Source organism: Enoplosus armatus, chromosome 21 (genome assembly GCF_043641665.1).
Source record: "Enoplosus armatus isolate fEnoArm2 chromosome 21, fEnoArm2.hap1, whole genome shotgun sequence".
In the NCBI taxonomy this organism is placed as follows: domain Eukaryota; kingdom Metazoa; phylum Chordata; class Actinopteri; order Centrarchiformes; family Enoplosidae; genus Enoplosus; species Enoplosus armatus.
The window spans coordinates 18,215,620-18,243,524 of record NC_092200.1 but is presented as its reverse complement, the minus strand read 5'-3'; the positions used below and the strand labels follow the sequence as shown (position 1 = coordinate 18,243,524).

Sequence of the window (27,905 nt, the reverse complement as noted above, 5' to 3'; positions counted from 1 at the left end):
TTCAATAACAACATATTAAGAATATATATATAATAATGCATCATCTACATATATTGTAAGCATGCGGCAGGTGGAGCTAATATTGCTGTTTAAAATGTAGTTTATCATATCTTTTAACATGGTCACATATTTGTAGGCTATATCAAATCAAATCTGCAAATATATAGCTGGAGTACAGCACTTGAGCGAATGTGGTTTCCTTCCATAATAGGGGTCCTGTGCACATATGGTTTATACTAAACGGATAAAAAAGGATAAGAAAAACAAAAACAAATGAAAAGCAATGTTGGAAGGAATGATGGAAAACGTCTCAGGCAAAATAACCAATTATGGTAATTATTGAACATGGCAGCAACGGCCGGTGCATGTAAAATATGAATATGATTGGAGCTTAGAGCCAAATATGATCCCTTATTAATTAAATCACTGCATGCAATCACCAACGAATAATGCTGGTGTGGTGGAATCCGGATCCGGCTACCTGGTGGTCGTGACAGAGTCCTGTGGATGTGGGAGAATACCTGCATGCGTGCCGACGTGTACCAAAAAAAAAATAAATAAAATGATTGACAGTGATTTTTCTTTTTTTTAATTTAATGTGTGAATGTGAGATGTTTTGCTTGCAGAGTCAGTCTGAACCAGCCACCGTCATACGCTGTCGACTACCCTCCTCCCTAGTGCGCCTGCGCTCCCTCTCCTCCTCCTGCTCCCTCCATCCCTCCCTCCCTCAGTCGGCGGGGCTCCGTTCTCTACCTGACAGCCCATCGGAGGACATGCACAGAACCGAGCCCCGGGCTTCCCGCTAGCAGAGATAAGGGCGGGGGGGGTCGCGCAGGGTCTGGGTACCGGGAGTCTGGGCTGGATATTCTGACCGGCTGTTGTCCCGAGCGTCCGGCTGTGCGCCCGGCGGCTATGGAGCGCTCCTGATCCCCTGCAAGGAGAGCTCAGCCATTCTTCCCCCTCGCCACATCTCGGAACCTGTTTTGAGGACACCCGGAGGCCCCTGACCATGTCTGCGAGAGAGAAGGGGACCCTGACCAAAGACAGCGTCAGCCTGCTGCCCTGTTTTTATTTTGTAGAGGTGGGTTGATCTCGCATGGCTCCCGCTCTGCACTCCCCATCGAACACACACTACAGCACAGCGAGGGTGAAGGATCCGTTAGATCAAGTCCGCCTGAAGACGGGCTCCCTGCGACCAGCTTATTATGACTTGATACCATTTCAATATGTGGGTCAAAGAGAACGTCAGTGTAGTGCATGCAGTCCTACATTATATATCACACATTTCCTCTGTTACAATGTGCCCACCTGTGCTGGCAATGTCAAGGAATGGCTGGGGTTTCTGGAGTTTAAAGCAATGCGTTGCTGCTTTTTTTTTTTGTATTATATGTTGCTTTTATATTCATCTATTATGTCATTTATATGTCCCAATATAGATATTAGCTGTTCTCATAGTGAAGCTAAACTATACTAAGAAGCACATTGAAGGAAGTGCACATGGACACACACACACACACACACACACACACACACACTTTCACACACATTCAGGGTTTTTTTTTTTTTTGTTTTTTTTTATGAACTTGTCCAACAGACGCGTTTTGATCCTTTGCATCATATTTGCAATGCGCTGAAAATGGCAGCACGGGGGGCATAAACGCAAGAGGAGGTGAGGAGACAGCACACACTGTGGAGCGGCTTTAAATATGAGTCTGTGGTGACAGTGGGTAGTGCGGCCATGATGGATGTAGATGGTGGTGGTGGTGGTGGGGGGGGGGTTCTTAGTGGCAACAGTGTCTCTGGATGGGGATAGTCAACCAGACTCCTCTGATAAATTGTATTTTTTTTTTTAAAAGATGTTTTAAGAATATCCTTGTTGAGAGATTTTATCATCAGCAAATAATTCAAAATGAGCTGATGATCTCTAAAATGGAAGTGCAGATTGAATGCAGCTTGCGGTGGCCGTCACTCGTGCCCCCGCTGAGCGCGTTACCCGCGCTCTAGTTCACCGCTGGCCTGTGGCTCTCCAATCAAACCGGCATCATATATTATAGAGTCGCCTCTAATACTGCGTGATGGACGCTGCTGGGATGACTGCGTCGCTCCCGTGGATTCGTCTCGCAGCGAGTGACTTGGGGACAGGGGATTCCCTCGATTTTGTTGTTTTGTTTTGTTTTTTTTGGGGGGATTTTTTTTTTTGGTTCACATTCTCGCTACAATTAATGTCTGGCGTCAGCCTTGAGAATTTTCAAACCGCTAAAAAGCTGCTGTTCACCGAAAGGATTCCTTTGCCCCTCTTCTCTCTTTACAAACAGCATTTAAACTAGGTCAACGCTGGAAGTTAATTCTACTCAGTGAACTACAGCACTTGCGCATATAATTAGGCCCACTCAGGCTCATTCCCTGAGTGTGTGTCTGTGTGTGTGTGTGTGTGTGTGTCTCAGTGGCCGGTTTGCAAGAGAGCTGAGGTGGTGGCCTGTTCAGCTCAATCCCATCCTGCTCTCCTGTCAGCCGTGACTGCCGGTGTCCCACAATAGATGTGGAGGGGAGATCAGAGCGTGCCAATCATGATGCCATTTCCCCTCCACCCCGCAGAGATTTACCTCAGCGATCAGGGCTCGTGGCTCCTCAAGCGTTCACGTTTGTCCGGTTTTCAGGCACTCTCATTATTGAGCACCAAGTTGGACGTATCAGAGTCTTTAGAAAAACACGTTTTCGGCCAGAATTTCCACTTGGATATTGATGTGAACGCTGTTTACAGGTCGGAAACTAGGTAATAACTCTTATCACAGGAAGACAGCATGATTAATGACTGAACCAGCCAATTAGGGCGTTGTAGGCGGGACTAAGAATGGGCATGTCACCTTCCCAATTATGTAGCTACCTGCTGCTACCTAGCTGCAAGTGTGGATGGTGATTGATGCATATTTACATCTGTAAGTTGCTGTACGTTGAGACATAAGAACTCTTGAAGCAACATATTTCTTTGACTGATGTGAAGTGAGTCGGCCACTACTAAGTGGTTAGGGCAAAACTAGTCCTGCTGCTGGAGAAAAAGGTCTGGCCCAAACCATTATCATCCTGGGATAGAATTTCCTTTAAACCAATCACAATCGTCTTGGGCTTCTTTGAACCAATCACAATCATCTTGGGGTGGTGCCAAGCCCAGGATGCAGCGACATCCCTACCCTGTCGTCCGGGTAATGTTAGCTGGTAGTTTGGACACTACGACTAACTGGAGGCATCAGTTTGAAAAATGTGGGCGGGAGGGACTAACAAAATGATACTATCGATGCATTATGGGAATTGTAGGATCCTGTCTTTTTTTGGAGCTTGACCCACACTAGAGACTAAAGGTCAGGTTATGTTGGCCTCTTTGGATTTTTCTGGGGTTGCTGGTTAGCACACCCATTCCCCTTTTAAGGAAGGCGGCCTTGTGGGTAACCTGTGTGTGTGTGTGCTAGTCTAGTGGGTTTGTTGTAAAAGTTGAGTCTTTCGCGGTGTGTGAGGGGCAGTTACATTACTTTAGTCAACCATAAAGTGCGTAAATAAGCTTACTGAAAGGCTGTGTGCTGTGAAATAAGACATAAAGAGTCCCTATTTATGTAACGTTATTCAGGTGACGTTACTAAGATGGCAGCCTGTGACCAGCAGAAACACTGAAAACGTGAATATGACAATATCGCTGTCCGCTATATCGCACATGAATCGATATTTGAATATATTTGATACATCGCCCAGCCCTAATTCACAGTGTACATAATCTAAGGGCAAAGTTAGCTAATGCAAGAGACTGTAATATAATTACTGTCAACCCATGATTGGTAATCAGTTATGATCCGGTTTCGTTATGTGGCGTTGGGGAGCAGCTGCAGATAGGATCTGTGCGTTCCCTGTAACAGGCTGCCTGCTCTACTTTAGTTTGGGCTGAGTGGCGAAGCGCAGTGAGGCTCCACTGTGAAGCCTCAGGCCGCTTTTCCCTTCAAAGTGGAACAAATGGAAGCTTGAAGAGGGCTGACCAACTGTTATCTAAAGCTGGGGGAAAAAAAAACGAAAGATTTAATCACATGTGTAATTGTAGGGAGGTATGTGGCCATTAGCCGAAGGATAGGGAGGATGGTGCACCTTCAGAAGAGGTCAACGCTGGCTGGGTTCTATTTACTCACTGAGCTCTCGTGTTGATAGTGTTCTAACTTATTTTCTGACACACAACATGGTCTGTCAGATCAGGCGATCGTGGTCCTGCTGTGACTCGGCAGAGCAACATGTCAGACTACATGTTGAACCCTGATAAACGCACAGGTGTCCGACTAGAAGGTGCGGACCTCTCCGGTCGCCTCGCCGCTAGCCCCCCTATTTGGACAATTATGACATACGACTATGAATCACTCATCAGGATTGGGGAAACGGTCATCTCACCAACTTGCGCCAATTAACTCTCCTCCTGCCGACTCTGCCACCAGGCCGGTCAAAGTTTTCAAATGTAGACATCGGAGTAAACATCAAGGAACAGGTGGAGGGATTGAACACCAGCCACACGGCCAGCCAGTGCACAGGTGTTGGATTATAAACTGGACCATCAGTTTCCAATGGGATACCAGCAAGTGTAATGTCCTTTGTTTCACCGAAACTTGGCTAAATCCTGGAAAACGGGACAGCGGCATTCAACCAGGTGACTCTTTTTCTGGATACCGATATGGCAGAACAGAGGACCCTGGTAAGAAGAGAGGAGGAGGCGTGTGCTTTATGGTGAACAAAGATTGGTGCGACAGTGGGAATATTAAAATGCTACCCCGTTCCTGGTCACCTGATCTGCAGTTATTGTCAATCAAATGCAGACCGCACTGTCTACCAAGGGAATTTACATCGGTCATCATCACAGCGGTCTACATCCCCACCACAGGCGAACACAGAAGCTGCCCTGTCAGGTCTTTACAGGGACTTGAACTGCTCACAGACTGGTAATCCTGGTACTGCGCTCATTGGTGCTGGAGACTTCAATCAGGCAATGAACATCAATGGATTCACTGAGTCTGTGATGGATTTGATTTGTAAAACTGAAGCAACTGTAACCAAAACTATGATTAAATCATTCCACAAACAGAAGCCATGGATTGCCAGAACCATCCGAGGTGCCACAAACGCAGCAGCCTACAATTTAAAAAGAGCAGTAAAGGAGGCAAAAGGGTATTATGGGAAGAAAGTGGAAGTACAATTCCAGGAGAGCAATGCCAGAAGCATGTGGCAAGGTCTATGAACTGTGGTGCATCTCTAGCAGGTGAGCTCAACAACGGCAGCCAACAAGCAAAAAACAGCTGAGGCAGAGGTTAATGGATGGGTGGGCGCACCTTTCACATCTATCGCCACGTCAGGAGGGCCTTCAAACATGAGCACCAAGAAAGCAGCAGGACCAGACGGTGTCAGTGGGCAGGTCCTCAAACTATGTGCTTGACCGACTAGCGCCGGTGTTCACAATGATATTCAACCTGTCCCTGGCTCAGTCTGTCATACCCACCATGCGTTTAGAAGTCCACCATCATTCCTGCGCCCAAGAAAACAAGACCAGACTACCCGAATGACTGTCCAGAGGCACTCACCTCTGTAGTGACGAAATACTTTGAACGGCTGGTCAAGGGTTTCATCTGCTCCTCACTACCCAGCACACTGGACCCACACCGGTTTGCCCACTTTGCACATAAGTACACTCAACTTTGGCTATCAGAAGTAATCAATATTTATACTAAATAATGGAATTTAACGCATTGCATTAAATTCACCTCGGGCACCACCCTTACAAAAGGGATTGATGAGTTTAGTCTCAACCTAAAGGTTGCTACGGAGTTGACCTGTGTAATACTTCATACACACAAACTTACATGATAATTCTTTATAAATGAAAGGGTTATTAAAGTACCAGCTACAGCTAATAACTGCTCAACATCCAGATGAAAGAATGAATGCAACGGTGAATAAATGCAATGAATACAGTGATGAACAATAATTATTGTATCAGGACCATTTGATTAAAGCTAAGCTTCACCCGGTGGCTCAGGTGGTCAGGGGAGAAGTTGCTCTGGAGGGAGAAGGGAGACTTGATTCTCGTGTGGGCCAGTTCTTGGGGATTCTCAGATGCGCTCGGTCCCACATGGCGATTCGGCTTGAATCTACGGTTTCTCTCTCTCTCTCTCAGCAAGGCAGCGGGATGATAACATCACGTTTCTTCAGTTCTGACTTTTTTGTTGCGTTAGAAACACAGACGTTGAGCAGGCTTCTCTCGCCTTCAAAGTTGGCTGGATGCCGGCCTTCGGCGCTTTCTGGGAGTTCTCGGGATGCAGCTGAGCTCCCCGGGCGAGTTCTCTGGGCCCGGCCCGCATGGGCGCAAATGGTCAGGCACGAAAGGCAGAGCCAAGAGCAGATCTTGCAAAGAAGAGGTCAAACGAATAAGAGTTTATCAGTGACAGAGTATCTTTGGACCTGTTTTGTAGTCTTATGTAAAGGGGGCGGAGCTGAGAGTATTAGACTAGTTGGCTCCAGGCGTATTGCAATCTGGGCAATTCAGAATCAGAATCAGAAATACGTTATTGATCCCCGGGGGTGGGGGGGGGGGGATTATACAGTACAATTTAGAAATAAAAGTTTTGGATTTTAAAAGAAATAAAAATTGTCACTGAACTTGCCATTGATGTCATCCCTGAGTCCTGGCAGGGCACGCTTTTGGGACCCAGAGGTCTGGGAGAGATCATCGGTTCTCTGTGAAGGATGTCAAATTATTCATCATCCTCCTCCTCATCATCATCATCACGCCACGATGCACAGGCTGCAAAGTGCCATCTATAGAAAAGGAATGCATTGCTGCTTTGGACATCGTTGGCTCTGTGGTGTGATGTTTATTTTGTAAAGTAAATGTGTTCTTTCATTTAACAGCTCTGTCATACAACATCATCATATCTACAATTGTTTCCATACCTTCCTCCCCTACATTACACAACTCATTTTACTAGTACTTAAGTATAAGTACTGTTTCTTTATATACATTTTACTCAAGTAAAATATTACAGTGCTCTCTGCACACATTCGTCTTTTGCAGATGCCAGTTTATGATTTGTGCTGCACATTTGCTTCAAATACACATAAAATCAAGTAGTGAGTTCAATAGAATCTGATAGAGTTATCGGTCTAGTGGCATATTCGTTAATATTATTCTATATTAAGTAGAGGGAACTAGCGCAAAGCATTCGCGTGAAACGTTCAAGGTGTCCGAGGTGGATTCAGCACACTCTCTCTAACTGCATAGACCCTTTGTGAATTGCTCAACTTGGTGAGTCTCACCTGTTGTCATGAGACGTGAACATCAGAAAGATTTTCCCACCGACTACCGAATTCGTTGCACCAGCGAGGCCGAGATCAATTCAGAAAATACTGTATGTCCCAGCTCCCTCCCACTGCTGTCATTGGGAAAGACTCACTGAAGTTGATCAGCATCATGCCAGTGAGGCTGCAGAACATCTCTTGCCCTTCTGGCACGAACTATAAACTGAAACCGCAGCAGAATTCAGGAGATGCACATTTAATTCCATTCATTATTTGTGAATCCGCTGACTGTGATCAGCTGAATGAGCCACAGGTTGGTTTTGGCTCACTCCTTGCGCGTTTGCTATGGTGCAACATGTGCGCATCAGGTTTGGTTGGATTGAACCGTAGTTGACTGACTGGTGGTTTGACCGGAGTAAAAGGTGGGTAAAAGTGAAGGTTTTAAAGGTCCCCTATTATGCGCATTTCAGCTTCAAAAACCCATATCAGATGACCCCAGGGCAGGCAGACAAACAGAGGGAAAAGAGGAAGGACACTGCCAGAGATCCAGTCTGCCCAATAGAAAGGAGGCTCATAGTGAGATAGATCAGTACAATACGTGGCACACATAAGGGGGTCCTTTCATGTGACAGAAGCAGAGGGAACGAAGGCGCGACAAAGGGAAATGAGACACAGAGCGGAGGCTGGCAGCGAGCGTTAGCAGATGTAGGGCAATGGAGCATCTCCGCTGAGCTGAACTCTCCCAGAGGAGCCGAGGCTTGTTCGGAGAAAGAGAGCGTAAGGAATGCTAAGACATTCGACTGTGTGATTCATCACTCTGCTCTGCTTACGTTCGGACTAAAATCCGCCAGTCAGTTCGTTAGCAGTCAGCCAGACAGCCACTCAGTTAGTAACTCAGTCAAATGGGCAGAAGCACCTTATTTGTCTCTCTGAATGCTCATCTTGTGTTCATCTTCTGTCCTGTGCCTTTTTTGTTGACTTGCGAGCGTCAGAAGCTCAAATAACGTATTTCCATTTTTGGCAAGCAAGCTGACTTTTCTGTCGTCTTTATGTTGTTGTATCTCTGGATTTCTTTGGACGGCCCTTTTCCCCGCTTGAGCCAGTGGTAGCTAATGCGCTTACTCGAGGACTGTACTTGAATACAAATTTCATGAAAATTCATTTTACGTGAAATGTTTTTACGCCACTACATTTACCTGACAGCTATAGCAACTAGCTACTGCATGTGTGACGCATTGTTGCGGCCATGCCATGCGGTTATGTGTGCAGCACTTGATGGCTGTGTATATTTACATAGTCTCCACTACATTCATCCTGGTGTGACACCGTGGTGATCCCTTGAGCATAGTAACGCCTTAGTTATCAGTATTTACCTGCCCATTGTTACAGCTTCCCTTTCTCCAATATATTCCTTTACTTCTTGCATGTGTTTCATTATAAATGGGGTTTTCATATGAAAGCAGCAGTAAGCTTTTATTGTGAAATAACCCCATTGAAGCGTTGACTTGATTTTTCAGCACGTTTTTGTTCAGGAAGGACAGTTTGAAACCCTATCTAGGCGGAAGGTGTATAAGAGAGGGACCAAAGCATCATTATTGCGTCTCTGAAAAAGCATGGTGAACGAGAGCGGCTCGGTAAAAACAACGAGGACTGACAACAATTCGCTCTTTGCTGGGTTAAAAGAGAAAGTGAGAGACGTGTCGGTCGGGGGATCAGTTTCGGCCTGAGAGCGAATCCAATCCTCTTCTCTCATTCCTACCAGCTGATATCAGGACTTCTAAATATTGACGCTTTTCTGACGATGCCATAACTCGTCTAATTCTTTGAGTCCCACTGTTTTATCCGAAGCATCTCCGTGTTTTGACAGAGTTCGCTTCACAACACATTTTGATTTTCTACTTCTGCTTGACTTGTTACGTCTCGGACACCTCAACTCCCTGAGAAAAGCTCCATGTCCGACTGTCGGTGCCGCACTGTCGGGCCCAGCACCCACCAAAAAAAACTTCCAGCCTAAGCCCACTGGAGCCTGCTTTCCATTTTTTTGACACATCTACTATTCAAACTCTTCTGAACTCCTCTTCCCTGCTCCCTCATCTCTGTAATCACAGAGGGCCCGCCGGGAACACATGGGAGCCAGCAGAGGGATTATTGTCGGGGGGGGAAAACTTCCAGGCAAAACACTTATCCAAATTTAAACAGCAAAAGAAGTAAGCGCACGGAGCAGAAAATCAAATCCACGCTCCAACTGCACTGTGAAATGACACAATGACCGAAACCAAATGACCCCTAGAGGAAGCAGTGATCTTTTAACCCCGACGATACCAGAGTGTTGGGTGCAACGAACATACCAATTATGTAACGCTTGTCCTGAGAAGTCGGGAGATTCCAGATTTCACACACAATCGACAGTCAACAGCGACTAGCACAGCACAACAGTGACCGTCCTGCCTTTCACTTCCTGCCTCGTTCTGAAGTTCGAGCGTCGAGCGGACGACAACCTATTGCTATCGATATCTTTTCCTGTGGTGCAACTCTGATCCACATTAAGCTTGACACCCTATTTTCTGAGATGGCGGATGACTTGCTCCCTGCGCGTCAAATGATTTATGTAACTCACCAGCAAATAAAAATAAATCATAAGCATGCGTAGGGACATTGAACCGTATCAAATACGATTAGCTGCCATTGGCCCGGGAAAAAAAAAATCCTGCCGCACTTTCGGAATAACAGGATGTGACATCAAATATCCTGCAGAAATCTGCTTTGAAGTATGGAGAGTGTACAGTATTCCTCCTGGAGCAGCTTCATCCCGCAGGAGCATGAGCAGTGCGAGCGCTGACACCACTGACCTATATTTCTCATCTCCACAAGCTGAGATGCTGGATGGGAGGTGAGAGCGGCTCACAGTGAGCCAAGAACAGACCTGAGAGAGGGGGAGGGAGACGAGAGCTCAGTTGGGGAAGAGGGGGGGGGGGCTGCGAGAGCTGGCTTCAGGATGCTTCCTGCATGCATGTTGCGCCATGCGTTTATTCATCCATTCAAGACTTTGACTGAATTTTTGACTGTATTCATGGTCATATTCCACCAGTTTTTCTTTTTTTTTTAAATTTTATAACATACACAAATACAACTGAGACAACCAGCAGACTATTTCAAAAACCGTGCTTCCAGCCTCTCCAACGTGAGCATCTGCTGCTGCTGCTTTTATATGATTGCTGAAGTTGAATATCTTCAGGTTTCGGACCGTTGGTCATACAAAACAAGCAATCCGATGACATCACCTCGGGCTCTGCAAAATTGTAACAGATGTTTTATTTTTTTTTTTTTTCCTTTACATTTTATAGACCAAAACAATTCATCGAGAAAATAATTGGCTCTGTTAATCAACAGTGAAAGCAACCGCAGTGACCCATATTCCAACACAGTTGAGAGACCAAAAACTAAATACAAATATATATATATACACGCACAATAGCAACCCTAACCCATATTACTGTGAAGACCAGTCTTGAATGGATGAGCTTGATTCCTAAAAGCAACTGCACGCCTTAATTGGGAGGTACCACCACCAAGGTGGACGACTGGGGGACATGGGTAAATGGGTTAACCTGTGCGACAGATCCTTTAGTGTAACTATGGGGCTTTGTCCAGATGTAATAAGTCGTCAGCATTGACTAAACTAAACTGACTAAATTACATGAGTTTTAATTCTAAGACCATGTCAAGTGTTTTGTCAAAAAGGACTGAATATTCGAAGACAGCTGGATCAGTGATAATGAGAGTAACGAGAGATGAAGAGTTCCGCTCGTGGACGCATTCGCAAAGCTTCCCGGTTCTAACAAAAGATTTTGGATGTGACGGCAGCTGCTTCAATTTGTTTCTCTTAGATGAAATCTCGGGGCCTAAAAATAACCGTTCACCGTGCAGCTCATCCCTCCAGACCGCAGTGTTCAGGAGTGAGGAGGAGAACTTTAGCTTAAGCGAAACACAAAATGGCTGCAGGAATCAGAGGAAGAGAGTCAAATCGAGTTCTGTGTCAGTTTTGTCCATCGTTTTGTCATCAGTTATGATAAGGTTGTGACTAATGAGATCTGGGGACGCGGCCACATCGCTACAACAAAGTCAGGTGGGGTAGGAAACCAACAGTTTATCCAGATTGTGTGCGAAACAAACGCAGTAGGTCAAAGCTTAAACAGGAAGTGGGCCTGTAAACTGTACTAGGACATGTTATTATTAATTCAAGTTACCCTGTGGACTGACCGCCACTGTAGTAGCGCTATGTAGCCATGCTTTTATGAGCAACACGGGCGCCGCAATACATACACGCCACCGGTTTGACGCAGTTCAAGTGCATCTTTTTAGTCTTTGACAGTCAGGAAGGAGCATAAAGCTTACGAGAGCGGTACATATGAACCGCGGGAGTTCTGGCTGTAGACGACCCCCCCCCCCCCCGCCAAATCCCGCAAGATCGCCAACTACTGCGTGAGTTTGGCTTCATTTCTGTACGGTGGGAGGAAGTGGAGACGCGTCGTCCATCTTCATGTGCAGCCTGCGGGCAGACCCAGTCCAACTTGGTCCCGTCAGCCGTCACGCTCAAGTCGCATTAGTCATCGGCTCAACGGTCCTCATGTGAACTAAAGAATAAGAACTACAAATATAAGCACAGAGCATGCTAAACGACAAAAAGAGGCAGGCTGAGAGTGTTCATTATTGGCGAAAAGAACTACCTACTAATGGGATCAAGCACACACTTTCTTGTACTTGGTCTCGATGTCCTAAAGCAAGGGCTCCTTTTTCAGGACCCTTTATGCCACCATAAATTGAAAGCTTTCTGAGTACTCTCAGGTTGGGAATGCGGCCGAAAAAGATCATGCAGGTTGTCATCATGTTGTTACCCACACTTCCTATAATCTCTTGTAATTCTTACCTTCCTTGCACCTGTCTTTTAAATGTCCCCCATCCCTACAAATGTCCTACTTCCCCCGAGGTTATCGCTAATGTTGAATAAACCTACACGGAACATCTCTCTTTGTAAGGAAGGAAGGAAGGAAGGAAGGAAGGAGGGAATGATAGAAAGCCAGGACGGAGAGACAAGAAAACTAGTGTGTTACTGAGTAACCCCTGGCAGAAATGTGAGACAGACAAAAGGAAAATAAGTCTGCAAACAGAGGCCCTCTGTGTGTGTGTGTGTGTATAAGTGGCTCAGCTCCAAGCCAGAGTCGAGTGTTGAGTCGAAGAGATCCCTGTGTCGGGCTCCTAGCGGGGCCCTCCTCCATCGCGCTGCTCTACTTCAGCATTAGCTGAGCGAGCGGGGCGCCTGCCGCTGCGTACCAGCGAATATCAGGGTATTAAGCTGCATGATAGAGCCGGTGATGCTGCGGGCCACGTTCAACTCCCACTGAAGCATCTCACTGCAGTCCTCCGTGGACACTTTTAATGGGACACCAAAGGCCCTGGGGGAAATATTTGGGAGGGAATTTTGACACAACAGAGCTGCGGAGCGTTGGTGTGTGTGTGTGTGTGAAACGGGGTCAACGGTTATTGAGTTTTTCATTTCAAGTGTCCATGAGAAATACGTCGGAGCAGTTTTAGGTGACGTTGCGGCGGCGTTACCAGCCTTTAAAATATGACCTGATGCTTTAGAATCATATCAATTAAAAGAAACGTATGCAACAGTACGTACACAGGAACCAACACTGTTTTAGTCAGAGTTTCTGTGCCTGTCTCACACAGCAGACACAGTTTAGAGACAGAACTGTGTGACAGAGTCAGTCATGCTGCCACTTCGTCACATGTGGCCATTTGCGGTACTGCAGAAAAAAAAACGAAGGTGGTGTAACAAAGCAGAGAGGTAACCAGGCGCTAGCCAATGTAGCATTTTACAGGTCAGGGTGAGAGCTTTGAAATGAGATGTTTAAATGTGATGGAACCGGAACTCGTTTCCGGGTTTTAGGACTGTTATACAGCCTAGTGAAAATGATTTGTGTCCGTGAAACAGACACAAACAGTTTGTCTGGACTCTCTCGGTGCTCTCGACGGGACTGGGTGTCCACTGGTGAAATGAGTTGGTGGCGTTTCACCAGTGGGTGTCCAGCAGCGCACAGAGCACAGCGACACCGTGACACCGTGACAGGTCAGTGGTGAAATCGCTGCAGCCAGCCATTCAGCGCTGCCTAAAGCAGAACTTTTTACGTAACCAACCGGGCCCTCTGCAGAGTTGATCCCTGGCTGTCTTCCACAGGCTCACTGAGGCGCTTTGATTCGCTCGGCTGAGAGATCACAACACCAGCCTTATTACTCGAACTTTTATTTCATGCTCGGGATTGAGCTGCTGCTGTTGTGATCGTTTTTTTTTTTTACGATTTTTAAGACCCCGAGCCGGCCGCCATTAAAACAAACGAGCTAGCTGTTTCTCGGTGCGTTTGCAGGGATGACTGGAATTCACACAGCGGATCTGAGCTGAGCTCGGTGGGAGCACTTGATGCTCATAAATGCAATTCATTCCACATGCCAGCTTCCATCACCCTCAGCCCCCATCCTCATCCCCCTCCAGGTCATGAAAACTATTTTCCATGGCGTCGTCCTCATTACCAAATCAAATTAGCATGGTCATTGAACCATAGGGTTATGGGGACATTTGCAGCATTGACTGCCTGTTTATCTTTTTATTTATTCATTGGCAATCTGTTAAAACTCCTCCTGCCTCAGCTGTTTTACGACTTTGAACTATCTCGTAGTTTTCTATCTTCTCCCGTCCTGTGTCCATCCACAGCTGCCAATCCTGGTGTCGTCTTTGGTCAGCCTGTACTTCCTGGAGTGGACGGACGTGTTCAAGCCGGTGAAGTCCGGCTTCAACTGCCATGACCGCAGCCTGAGCTTGCCCTACATCGACCCCAACCACGAGGTCATCCCCCTGCTGATGCTGCTCAGCCTGGCCTTCGCGGGACCCGCCATCACGGTAAGGATTAGCAACAGAAACTGTGAGACAACTGTGACGCGGACTTATTTTTCGAAGGATTTCACACACTGAAATGCACCCTCTGGCGGGAAGGGTGGGTGTGGGGTCTTGGGGTTTGGCAGCCACACAGTGGGAATATCATTTTACCTTTGTATGCGCTTGTGGATGCATTATTCTGTTGTGGTTCAAGTACGAAAAATAAACGTAACTGGCCACAGCAAATGAATGGTGTACAAAATAACAAGTGGGCATATTTCTTTAATTTAAATATAAAGTAATATAAAGTAAGTAAAAAGGCACAACCACAGGTGCATTGGTGCAGAATATGCACTGGTTTTTTACAGTATTGCGTATTTAAACATACAACAGCCGTTTGAATGGAAGTGAATGGTTAACATCTGCGGGGTTTTTTTTCCTGGGACTTCACCATTCCCTTTAGATACACTTCATTGCTTTTGAGTAACGGTGCTCTTGTTAGCTAGCTAGTTGGCTCAGCTGGTGTCGTAAGCTATCCGAATGTTCAGATTTCAGTTTGAATGGCTTTTCGGCTTATAGAAAAGAGAAGAGAATTTCTTAAGGGCAGTTTGTTTCCCTTTCTCCAACCTGGTTTTCCAAAACCGACGTTTTGGCTGGCCACCATCACTCCCTTGACCTGGACCACGTGGTTATTATTGAAACCATGATGACGAAAGTCCCCTAACCTTAACGAAAAAGTCAAAAGGCAAAGTGTTTCCCTAACCCTGTTTTTTGTTTTACTAAACCTTAACCATAGTGTTTGTCACGTCATAAACATATTTTTCAGTTTTGTAAGGCACAGTCAAATGAAGTCATCCTGCTTCTATTTTTGACGCCAGTGCAGATCTTGAATTAGGGGCACTGGTATGGATTGGTGTCAGTAAATACCCTGAGTTTGGGTTTGTGAATCATTACCAGGAGAGGAAAAAGATGGATCACCCCCCCCCCCAACCCCAATGCAGGGATGTGAGAGAGATTTCCAGTTCTGACTGATGATCAGGAGCTCAATAATGTTTAATGGGCCCATCGATTAAGAGAGGACAGACATATTTTAGCATTAATTGTGTTCGGTATCACAAAGTTTGTGTGTACTAGACACGGTCCACATTCTTACATACTGTATGCACAAGGTTGTTTACACAGTAGTAGTACTCACATTAACATTAACAGTCAATGTTTTTTGGTTACGTTCCCAGTTTCTATTTGTATCTTACTCTCTACAACTGATGCCTCAGTTTTCTTTAATTATGTGTGTATGTGGAGACCCACCTGGAGTACAGTAATTCCCGGGGGGGGGGGGGGGGGGCAGGCTTTGGCATCAAACATACTGATACTCACACACAAAATACACGCCCACGCACAGTACAAAAAAAGCCTTTGCCTTTGGCATGGACTCTCCAATATTCCCCACAGAACACATAACACAGTCACACGTCCTCACACTGTAAGATGTAGGAAGGTCTGTGGGTCAGCAGGACAAGCCCCTCCGGGCCCGAGAGAGCTCGCTGACTGTTGATCTATATTATCAGCTGTGATCCCGGCCACCTCAGGCCAGCCGGCCAGCCAGCCAGGCTTTGTTGCCATGCGCATTTATCGCCAGCCAGAAAAACACACATACACACACACACACTAATCCATTCCAAATGCTTAATTGCATGAGAAGGTGCTTTGCTGGAGCTAACGTAAAGGTTTGTTTGCACTCGTTGTTATCGGGATTTTATAGAGAAAGACTAACACAAGAGGATTTGACATAAAAAAAAAAATATATATATATGGATATATATGTTTTGTCTCCCTCAAACAATGACTTATATAGAAGAATATAGTTGTGTGTATTTTCTTTTTATGTCTCATGTGCACTTGGGACTGTACATGACTGAAATCAAATCAACCAATACGTTAATCAGCATTCAGCATCATTGTACTCCTGGTGTTTACATCCACACTAGTATTCTGGTCTTTCTCTGGTTTTAATCACATTTGGAATATGATGGACATGGCAAAATGTTTCATCAGACTAATGCTGAAATTTCTGTTGAGCTATTTACACTCTACACACAAGTCTTGAATGCTGTCAGTATTAATGCAGCAGTTCCCAGATGGGGACGTTTTGGGTAATGAAGTGATGAACGTTGTGGCATTTCCTATCTTTGCTGGCACAGGTTTTGTGGCCCAACGGGGCCGTCACTAGCCAAAGTATCGCCACACGCCGCGCGCCTTTCCCCAAACGTCAGTCAAGCTCAGTTTGTACCCACCCACACAGTCGTCAGGCGACATAAGCAGAAACACCTGCGTGGGTGGAGCGCAGCGCGGCCAGCGCTGGTAAATGATAACTCCGTGACTGGCGGTGTGTAAACGGACGCGAAACTGAAGGGTGTAATGAGTCCAGATCGGACTCTCCCTCAAACAAGCGCTGACTATCATTTCTCCTCGTTCAAACTTTAGTCGTGTTCCATCTGCACCAGCAGCTTGCTCAGCCTCCTCCGAAGCCGAGCAATGAATCATTCCGTTATTCAAACTGCAGGGCATGTTCGCAGTAAGCTGCTTTTTTTTTTTTTTGTGGGGAAATCACTAGCTAAACTACATTTTGTGCTGACAAAAAAAAAAAAACGGGGTTTAAGCTTTAAACACACTAAACAGCCTCCCTGACGACAGTTTCTGACAGCAAAGAGTAACAACGCAGCACAGCCAGCTTTCCCAGCTCTTTATCTTCCACTCTAGTTCTTTGCTTTCTCTTCATGGTGGCTTCCCGTCTTCGTTGACCCTAAAACGCCCCCCCCCCCCCCCCCCCCCCCTTTATATTTTGAAGTCAAGGTATTCCTATATTCCCTATTCAAAGCTGCAATGCACGTAAATTGTCAGCAAAGGAAAGTCGGAGACTGCGCTGCCGGAAACGGAGGGGAAAGAATACTTTAAAGGATCTAATTGATAGGATCTTGATAAATCCTGTGTGTCTACAGTTGGTGGCAGTAATATGGCAGTTTTTTTTCTTTTGAGTAAAGAACTGAGAGAAACCTCACCCTGCTGCCGTAGCACCAGACTGCAGAGCAGCTTCTTTCCTCAGGCTGTCAGACTCCCCGACTCCGCCTCGTCCTCCGCACTCCACCGTAAACAAATGACGGATAATGGAACTTTTGCACACACCTGTTTGTATAACATATGTATATAAGTAACTGTACAACTTTAATTTCACTGTGACAAACAAATGAACCTTGAAAGACTGTCTGAGAGTGATAGCAGCTTCCAGGCTTTTTTTTTTTTTTCCCCCAGTCTGTTTTGCTCCCTCCTCACTCTGACCGTAAAAAAAAAAACAAAAACGGTAAAGAATGGTGTGAATGAACGTGAATGAGTCTCCATCCCCGGTCTGTGAGTTAAACGAAAAAGAATCGGAATTCCAGAAAGAGAAACGTGGAGAGAAAACGGCCTTTTCCCCTTTGCAAGGGAAAAATATGGTGTACGTTTCTCAGATAAACCCTGGTTTAGTGAGACTCGTAAGTATAGTGTGTCAGTTTCAGTATTATGCAAATCTCTGGAGGCCTTCCACTAAGTACTCCTAATCCCTCTTCATGTCCATCCTTTTTCTTCTCTCCAGCCATTGTTCGCCTCTCTCTCTCTCTCTTTCTCTCTCTCTCCTCTACTCAAACACTTCCCTGTTCCGCAAGAGATCTGTGATCCTAGATAGTTGCTCTGCAGATAGCCAGGTATCCCACTGCAGCACCACATGTCATTTCTGGAGCGAGTATTTGTGCGCTTCGCGCAGGAAGGAGCTGTCTTGGCACCCGGCACTCTCGGCTTAAGCCAGAGCTTGGAGGGCCGTGGACGGGCTGAGCTGTGGGACGCCACAAGAGCGGCTAAGGCTTGCTTCACGCGATTTAAAAGGCAGAAAAGAACATTCGGTTGCATGCATGAAATATGAATAATCACAAAACCCAATAGAGCGCTGCAGGGATGCAACATAGGCCAATCCGGAAGTTAGCGTCACCACCACTAAGCTTAACATTTAAGAGAATATAGATAGATGTAGACATGTAGACAGATAGATGTAGAGTGTAAACACAACGAGGCTGTAAAGGCGGCACTAGTGAGTAGATGACCGAAGACGTAGAATGTCCCTGACAACCTCTGTAGTCTCATTTAGCCGCTTGTGCCTTTTTTAAGACACGTAAAAACGTTGAAATCTCTTAAGCTTGTGTGTTAACCGCAGACCTTATTTCACCAAAAACCCACTGACTTCCAGACGAGGGAGCAGGAAGTGCACAGGTCCTGGGTGCAGTGCATGCTGGGATAAGCTGCACCTTGTGACCCTGCACAGAATGCACAGGTATGGACATGAAAAAAAACGAAATCACACCCTTGCCAGCCGCTTCTGCATGCAAACAGGCGTGTGACGTGTGTGTGTGTGTGTGTGTGTCGCTGTGTTGACAGATAATGATCGGAGAGGCCATCCTGTTCTGCTGTCTGTCCCGGAGGAAGAGCGGCGCCGGGGCCGAGGCCAACATCAACGCGGCTGGCTGCAACTTCAACTCCTTCATACGCAGAGCCGTCCGCTTCGTTGGTACACTCTCTTTTTCTCTCTCTATACGCTGGCCTGAAAGAGTAGCAACTGACTGATGACTGATGTTTTTTTTCCCCAGCCTTTCCTCATGACTTACAGTCGCTCAGCTTCTCCCGCCGGTGATTAACAAATCTTAACCACAGCACGTTACCTTAATTGTATTGCATTGTAGCCGCCTCTCTGAGGATGCGACTTGAAATGTAGTGAAGTACAGTGCTTGGGAGGAAAAAGTACTTCAGTACAAGTAGAATTACAGATTTTTACAGTACACAAAAATGCAACTTTGTCAGAGTAACGAGAGTAAATGTAATTTGTTACTCCCACCCCTGGTAGCTCAAATGTGTTGTTTTTAAAGGCCCCATATTCTGCTCCCAGTTGAAAAAAGTCCTTATGTATCTCCTCCTGGCCCTTTCTGCAGCCCCTTAGTTCCCCCCCCCCCCCGTCTGAAACAAGCCGTTTGAGACAAACTCCAAACCTCCAAACACTTGAAGAGTAGTTCCCGAGCAGAGCGCTCCAATAACTCAGACAGACTGAGCGGGTGGATGAGCTCGTCCCTGTACTTGGTGGGTGGTGCTGTGCCTGGAGCAGATGACCTTTTGGGGGGGGGGCGTGGCTGAGGTCGCTGACTGTATAGTTGTGACATCACAACCTTACGGAAGCCCTGACGGCTCGTTTAAAGGTGCAGTGTCTGAATACGTGGACTGAGCGTTTTGATGCTTTCCCAGGATTTAGACAGCACCCAGACCTGCTTTATAGTCAAGCAAGACACGGAGAACTCACTATAATATATTGGCTCTGTACAGCCCATCCAACAATGATATCTGTAGCGTTTATGTCTGCATGTCGAGCTTGTTTTCCTGACCTTTACATCACATGCTCCCCTGTCCTCAGGTGTTCACGCGTTCGGCCTTTGCGCCACAGCCCTCATCACCGACATCCTCCAACTGATGACGGGCTACCCGACGCCCTACTTCCTCACTGTGTGCAAACCCAACTACACCACGCTCAATGTCAGCTGTGAGCAGAACCCCTACGTCATGGAGGACATCTGCTCAGGGGCCGACCCCGCAGCCATCAACCAGGGCAGGTGAGGAGGCGTTTGAGGATATTGGGGGGGGGGGGGGGGGGACACCCACTGAAAGAAAGATGGGCCTTTATTTCTAATTACTGAATTATTTTGAATGTATATCCTGTTTTATTCATTCGTAATATTATCATTATTATTATTGTTATGTTTTATTAAGGATATTTTATCACATCTATCTGTAGCTTAGCTTAACGTTAGCTGGTGAAGTAATTAGCAGCGGCAAGCTAGCTTCTATCACGGAGCCAATGGTCCAAAATGAAATACAGGAACACTACAGATAGTAACGCCATCTGTAACGGGCTCCAATGCGTAATAGACCCCCCACCCCCATGTGCGCCCCGGTGGCACCACGCATTCTCTGTGATGATGATGAGAGCTGGGAGCAAAATAAAGCCTTACTGCTGTGAGGAAGAGGAGACGAAGGTTACACGCTGTAACGGTCCAGCAGAAGCTCTGATGTTCTTACATCACCACATTTAGTTCTACGTTCTACAGCTACGAGGAAAATGTCTTTGTTTCAGTTATTAAGATGGAGAAAAGTGTAAAAATATATACATACATACATATATATATATATATATATATTTAATTATGACGTGATACTGATCTGTAATATAAGTATAATGTATCGAAGTATGTTGTAACTCATTATATTTACAACATTGTGAAGGGAAACAACACCGTTAGCCGGTAGATGTTGTATCGCTAGCTGGTTCGCACCACAACTACATTTCTATGTACGGATATATTTTTGAAGCAATTATATTTTCCCCCTCCCTTTAAAAAAAAAACCCTTTGTTTTACGAAAATATCTCCGTCCGCGCAGGAACACAAAAACCATTCCAAACGCCAGCAGGTGAGTAAACACGAAGCAGCAACCGTTGTTTCTACCTACAGGTGTACTCGAGCCTCTGTCTGCCGCTGCCCCCCCCCCCCCGCTATGTTGCACCTGCACGACCCCTGATTTAGATAACAGTCAATATTACACAAAAAAAAGGTATTTGCTTTATTTTGATAGTGACAAAGGAGTTGCCGGATCCAATCTGGGGGAGGACCCGGATCCTGTTCCGGCAGGACTTACTCGCTTCTAGCAGCTGAAGCCTGGGTTCAGGGTTCACACGTGCGCGCGCCGTCACTTTTAGTAGATAATCACACGGACGTGTCGCCCCCCCACCATACCCCATAGTGTGTGTGTGTGTGTTTGTGTGGCAGTAGACAGCATAGATGTGTGGGCGACGGGGATGAGGCTAGGCTTGACCCGTGTATTTGGGACACACGTAGATTTGACTGCAGACTATGGGGGTCTAAAAATAACTTACTGCTCCTGGCATAAACACTGTCTTCCGCTCTCTCTGTGGCAGCTTTAGCTTCAGTCTCGTTTTTTCCAGAGCAGCATGGGAAGCTGTTTTGCTGCAGTGGTTGTGCACCAGGGGTATTATTAACCTATTTTAACAGCAGGAGCAAAAAGGACCAACTCACTAATAAAGACCGCCATAGTGAAGCGCTCCCTTTAGCGAGACAAAATCATGCGTTTCCAGAGAAGAAACTTTTCCAGGAACCTTTTTAACGCAGGAACATTGCCTACTTTTTTAGCCTTGGGGATTTAGTTCCTGAGCCACAGTTCCTGGACCCCAAAAACTCGCTGCCTCAAGGGGTAGTACTTTCCAATGGCCCAGGATGTATCCCGGTGAGGTTTGCAGTGCTAAAGACCGCCGATTAGTCAAACGCAAACCTCAGGCTGTGGCAACTTGTGTACAGCTTAATTCGCGCTGTACAGGAAGCAGCATTGGGGGCCACTAGAATGGATTCTAGAACACCTGATGGACACTTCTTGAAATCTTTATTGATGCTAATGATGTTATATGCAGTTCAACTTCCCAATGAGTCTAATAAGAGTGCCTGTAAATGAGAGTAAGCTGCTTGATCCAGTAGAGTCATGAGGATCATCAACACCGCTGCAACCATTCTTTACAACGTTGAGTTTCATAACAGAAAGTTGCAAAGAACAACTTGACTCTACGTCCGTCATCGTTGTAATTGGCCTAATCTTCAGGGTTTTTCCGATGCGACTAAAGTAGTTCCTAGTTCAGTACCTCCTCCTTAGTTCCTGGAACTAGTTGGCTGACCGCAAGAGCTGGAACAGTCTGTTGTTTGGGTGGTGAGAATCCTTCATGGTCCTACAGGATCTGGTTCTGCACCTCTTGGTGTATAAGTCCTGCAAGGACTGTAGTTCCAGTTCTTTGCAGGGCCCTCCTTTCCTGAGCGCGGCTGTTGCCAAACCAGGCAGGCAGGCAGGTGAGATGTTTCCAGTCTGGATGCTCTCTACAGTCCGCCATCAGCTCCTTGGTTTTGGCGACATTCATGAGCAGGCTTGTGGGCTGTCAAGATAAGAGAGAGTGGCGTGCAGAAACCTGGGAGACCGCGTCATCCGTGGATCGGTTTGGCTGGCCCGCAAACTGCAGCGGGTCCATGGTACGAGGGAGGAAGGTGCAGATGTAATCATTGATTAGCCTGTCGAAGCATTTCATGACCAATGAGGTGAGGGCCACTGGTCATATGTATATATATATATATATGTATATATATATATATATATATATATGTATATATATATGCTTAGCAAATGTATTAGACCACCTGTCATAAAAATGAGAAAACACAAATATTTTAGAAATCTGTCAAAAACTTGTTTCAAACTAAAAATTGTATTCTTATTTATTAGGCAACTAACAAACTGGAACAACTAAATAGTCCTTATTCACATATATTAACCAAAAATCTTAATATTCTGTACGACCTCCTTTGGCCCTGATGACAGCTTGCATTCTTGCAACCACAAAACAAATAATACAATAATGTGCTTTACTATTTTCTTTCTGCTTTTTTGTAAAACAGTAAATTTGAGAATTCATGGATAACAACAATAATTATATTTCAGCATTAAAGATGTCATCTTGATTAAAGAGCTTGGCTTGCACATACTGGTGGATTAACCGTTACAGAAACATCAAATATTTTGGTCATCAGCAACACTGTTCATTTAGGGCAGCGGGGGCAAACACCTTACACTGGGTGGGGGTCTAATACATTTGTTAAGCACTGTATATATATATATATATATATTTCTATGCTAGAAGTGGATCAGTTCATTCCGGAGCAGTGCTATCAGTTTTCATATACATTTTTTATGACTCCACAGATGTTGTAAATGCTGGTTTAAGGAGCGCACACACACACACACACACACACACAAAGATACATAAAGACACAACTGCATTGATGCACCAAAATACACACATGCCGAGTCAGGAGTAAAGACGAGGGCTTGCTGGAGGAGCGAGCACCAGGAGCTGTCAGAAGTAGGTCATTGGGCTGGAGCTCAGTGAGAAACTGGGCCACAGGTTCACTTTCATCATGTGGCATGCAGTCAAGCTCCTGCTGCTACACTGCAGTACGTGACGATAGATCAGACATTCACACTGTGTGTGTGTATGTGTGTGTGTGTGTGTGTGTGTGTATGCTTGCATATGTTTCTTTGGTACTTGACTTGTGGCATCAGACATCATGACAGTGTAAAAACACCTGCTTCGGTGCTGTCTAACCGCCATGTGAACTGAACGGGTGAACAAAAGGCAGAGGAACATGTAATTTGGTTTCGTCACTCAACCCATAACAACCATGTGTGCGCGGGCTGGTGTTTTGAGATATATCATGCCTGTGTTTTGTTGGCTGTGGTTAAACCCTCTCTCCACCCCCTGTTGACTCACACACACACACACAGATGTGAACGTTGGCTGAGTCTATTTCTGTTCTTTCATCTCTTGCAGAAAATCCTTCCCGTCGCAGCACGCTACCCTCGCATCCTTCGCCGCTGTCTATGTTTCGGTGAGTAATGGTTTGAGCCCACGCAAACATTTATTGCACTTGACGGGCGGACCGCGTTCCGCGCTGACAGAATCCAAGGCTCCGGTAAGACGAGGGGAGGCGGACTCCGCGTTCACGTCAGTGAACAGATGCTGAGTTTTTAATGTTAAGATATCACCCACATCACCTGCCCAGAGAGTTCACCAGCGCTCTTGTTGATGCTGCTTACGTTCCCCCAGACGCAAATTCAAAAAACCTTTCTGCAGGGAACTTTTCTGCATGGTTTGCTTCGCTATGTGGAATCCATTCATCTCAAAATGTCAACTTTTCAGGAACAAAAGGGAAAAAAAAAAAAAGACGTGGCTCGTCTGATTGCTATCATCGGTTTTGCAGGCTGGCTAGCTAATTAGCCAGTCAGCTGTAGCACATTGAACAGAACATTGAAAACGCAACTGCAAATGTCAACGTTGGTCAGATTAGATCCTAAATGGCATTGTCTTTGGACTTCAACACCGCTGCTAATAAGACGCTGAGAAACAACAGCAACCGAAAAGAATAGAAATAAGCTTAAGAAATGAACAGGAGGTACCTGAGTAAAACTGAGTAGGTACATTTAGATTTTCTTATTGTACTAAGCGTGCAAGTAGGTGTATATATGGGAGTTGTGTGTGCAAGGATATAGGGGTAAGAGACAGAAGAGAGAAGGAAAAAAAATGCTCATTTGGGTGTGAGGAGCAACTTTTTACTTAAAATGGGGCACCAATAATCCGTCAATATAGAGTGAGCACTCCCCCCCCTGTGTTGTCCACACTGCTATAACATTAATGATAGAAGTAACCTTCAGGACAATGGAAAAGAATTCAATAAATGTGTCATTGTGTCCACAGATGTACTTCAACAGCACGCTGACAGACTCGTCCAAGCTCCTCAAGCCCCTGCTGGTCTTCTCCTTCGTTATCTGTGCCATCATTTGTGGTCTGACCCGGATTATTCAGTACAAGAACCACGCCATTGACGTCTACCTGGGCTTCCTGCTGGGAGGAGCCATTGCTGTCTACCTGGTAGGGGCCAGTCCCATCTCCTTTCCAACAGTTTGAAGCAGCAGTCCTCCATAACGAAAGCCTAAGCGGCAGTACTTGGCTCTAACCAACCTAATTTAAGTCACGTTGTTATGTGTGGTAAATTAATTCCTTCAGACAGGCTGCCGCCTACCCTTGTAAAGCATCTGACAGTACAACATCAAATCACATCTAACCCAAAGCAAGTCCTCCTGAACACTCCTGGGTTAGAGGTTGAGTGTCCAGTCTGACTTGGATTGAGAAAATGTCTGAAATCTGTACAATTACCTGAAACATAACCATGTATTCCTTAGCATGTTCGCGTACTTACATTTGCTAATTACAGCTAAGCACTAAGTACAGCTGAGGCTGATGGGAATGTTGTTAGTCTTGCAGGTATTTGGTCATAAACCAAAGTATTGGACAAATTCAAATTTGAACATGGTGATGGCTCTAGGGGAAAAGTCAGGGGATCACCACAGTTTTCTGAAGTATTTTAATTCATGAATGACATTGTCCGCACCACACGTCACAGTTATCCAGATATTTCACTTTGAACCAAAAATGATTTATCCTCTGGAGATATTATCCTCTGGACCAAAGTGGTGGACGGACCAAGTGACAGACATTGTCCCCCCATAAAGCCACGCTGCTGGCATGGCAAAGCATTTCTTCTCATTTCTAATTTTGAATAGCCTTTGGAGTTACTATTATGTAATTTGCAGTGAACACTGATTAAGTTAGGTCTTCATTTTAAAAAAGCATGATTTTAAATTCATGAGTAAAATTGAATCCCTAATCTCTGTTTGGTTAATTTCAAACCAATCACATACACACAATTAAAGGTGTACCACAGCAAAACCATAAATGATTCTATAAGTTCAGATTTTTTAGTCTATCTAGTCTCTTCAAAGTGGTTCGACAAAGAACTCACATCAAGTAAAATAAGGATCAAGTAGAATGTACTGTACATAATGTTTATCCTTTTCCTCTGTTACCAGGGGTTATATGCAGTCGGAAATTTTCAGCCTAGTGAGGAGGCCAGTGCCAGCCCTCCCCCACTGCTACACCGCCCCCCATGCTCCTTGCCCCACATAAGCCAGGAGGCCATACTCCATCACCTGCAAATGAAAGCCAGCATGGCCGGGGAGCCCGGCATACCCACCTCCCACTCTGAAGGCCTTCTCCACAGAGGCCTTCAACAGCAGAGGCCGGATGAGAGTCTGAAGCGCTCCAGTGCAGATGTGGAAGTGATCTCCCCCCGCAGCCCTCAGAGCAAAGACGCCATGGTGACCTTTAGCCACACACTTCCTCGGGTCCACACCCCCCAGGCCATGGCAGCGTATGAGGAAGCGGCCAGACGTCACGCTGCCACCCTCCACCATGCCTCCATGGACTCTAGCCGCTCAAAGCAACTTCTGTCACAATGGAAAAGTAAGAACAACAACCACAAATGCTCCCTGCAGGTCCCAGACTCCTTCTCCTCCTCTGTAGACTCGTCATCTGGCCAATCCTCCCAGCATCCGCACCACCATGGCAGTATGGAGCTCCGGTCCAGCTCTGAGCCATCAGCTATGGGCCTGAATGGAGGCTTTGATGGTCATGCATACTTGTCTAAACTGGCCACAGGTGCTAGTACCACCCTGCCCAGTAACTGCAGTGGCATCACCGGAGGGGCCAGGATGTCCATGCAATCTAGACCTGGTTCTTCACAGCTGGTGCACATACCAGAGGAAGCTCATGAGAATTACAACACCACCTCCCAGAGGACAGGGGGAGGAGGAGGAAGTGAGGGAATATCGACATTACATAACACAGTTCAGGCTAACTGGCAAAGGGCAGCAGAGAAGACTACAGCCTGCAGGACTAATGATAATGGGCACAACACCCAGCCCCGAATCATGCAAGTGATTGCTATGTCCAAGCAGCAGAGCCTACTACAGACCCATTCCAAGAGCTTAGATGAGAGCAGCATTGGCTGCAGCACCACTGGGAGTTGCCAGGGCTCTACTCGCTACAGGGCGCTAACTGATCAAGACCCCACAAGCACCACGGGGCCCAGCTCACTGGGTAGCACCACAGGCAGTATTTCAGGGAGTACCGGAGCAATTGTCAGAGTAGAGGCCCACCCTGGAAACAACAGGCCGGTGATCCAAGCTCCGTCCACAGATGGAAGCGGATCATGGAGGTGGCGGTCCCTGGATCATGGCACTGGAGCTGGTGGAGGTACAGTGACTTGTGGAGCAGGAGGAGGAGGTGGGAGTTTGAGGCAGTCCTTTGAGCTTAACGACCTAAATAGAGACTCAGAAAGCTCAGACTCGATACGCGAAGGGTCCATCGACAGGAAGCGTGACAATCACATCGTTACCACCACTGCCACCATTAGCACCCCACCCATAGTTACTGTTCACACCCAGAACACTGGCCAGTCAGAACAGAGGCTTCACCCCCAGGGCCTCTCTACCATAAGGGTCACTCCGGGGGATGGTAGTGGTTCTGGATCTGGAGCAGGTGGTGGTGGAGGTGGAGGTGGAGGTGGAGATACCGCTTCTGAAACTCCCTCAGTCGCCTCCAGTCGAGAGTCCACACTGCGGAGAAAAGGCAATAATATCATCCTGATTCCAGAGAGAGCCAACAGCCCTGATAATGCCCGGAACATTTTCTACAAGGGAACGTCAATAACTCCGGTTTTCAAGGACTAACGTACTAAATGACTGGAGACTTCGGTGAAGATGTAGCTAATAATGCAAGACAGCTGGATTTACAGAGAACCCCCATATCTGCGACAACAGTCAGTATTACCTGCCATTGTATATATCATAATAACTTCAAAAGAAAAGGTTTTATTCAGCATGAGATTTTTGTACGTGTTTACACTAAATCACAACCTTTTAAGTATTGTTGAAATAATCACTGTGTACTTTTGTGGTCACTCCTAAGGAAACCTATTGTAATGTCGATGCTGTGCCAGTGCTTTGGGGACAGGAGAACCTTTTTTAAATAGTTCCATATGTTTTGGATATAAATCATCACAAAAAATAAAAGAAAAAAAACGAG

The 27,905-nt window shown here is 46.1% G+C and overlaps 1 protein-coding gene across 1 annotated transcript; it reads left to right on the top strand.

Moving 5' to 3' along the window:
• The first annotated feature begins 1,009 nt into the window (after window positions 1–1,009).
• LOC139304296 (phospholipid phosphatase-related protein type 4) lies at window positions 1,010–27,550 on the top strand. Its single transcript, XM_070928211.1, has 10 exons — window positions 1,010–1,081; window positions 14,084–14,269; window positions 18,710–18,839; window positions 19,731–19,926; window positions 23,754–23,811; window positions 24,678–24,851; window positions 25,850–26,894; window positions 26,955–27,211; window positions 27,278–27,341; window positions 27,390–27,550. The coding sequence occupies exons 1-10, from the start codon at window positions 1,010–1,012 to the stop codon at window positions 27,548–27,550; spliced, it is 2,343 nt and encodes a 780-aa protein (XP_070784312.1).
• The last annotated feature ends 355 nt before the right edge of the window (window positions 27,551–27,905 follow it).

Excerpts from the sequence above, each read along its gene's own strand:
- LOC139304296 (XM_070928211.1), top strand. The coding sequence starts at position 1,010 with ATGTCTGCGAGAGAGAAGGGGACCCTGACCAAAGACAGCGTCAGCCTG. Across the intron at positions 18,840-19,730 it reads CAGAGCCGTCCGCTTCGTTG|GTGTTCACGCGTTCGGCCTT; the intron begins GTACACTCTCTT and ends CCCTGTCCTCAG. Across the intron at positions 27,212-27,277 it reads GGAAGCGTGACAATCACATC|TCAGAACAGAGGCTTCACCC; the intron begins GTTACCACCACT and ends AACACTGGCCAG.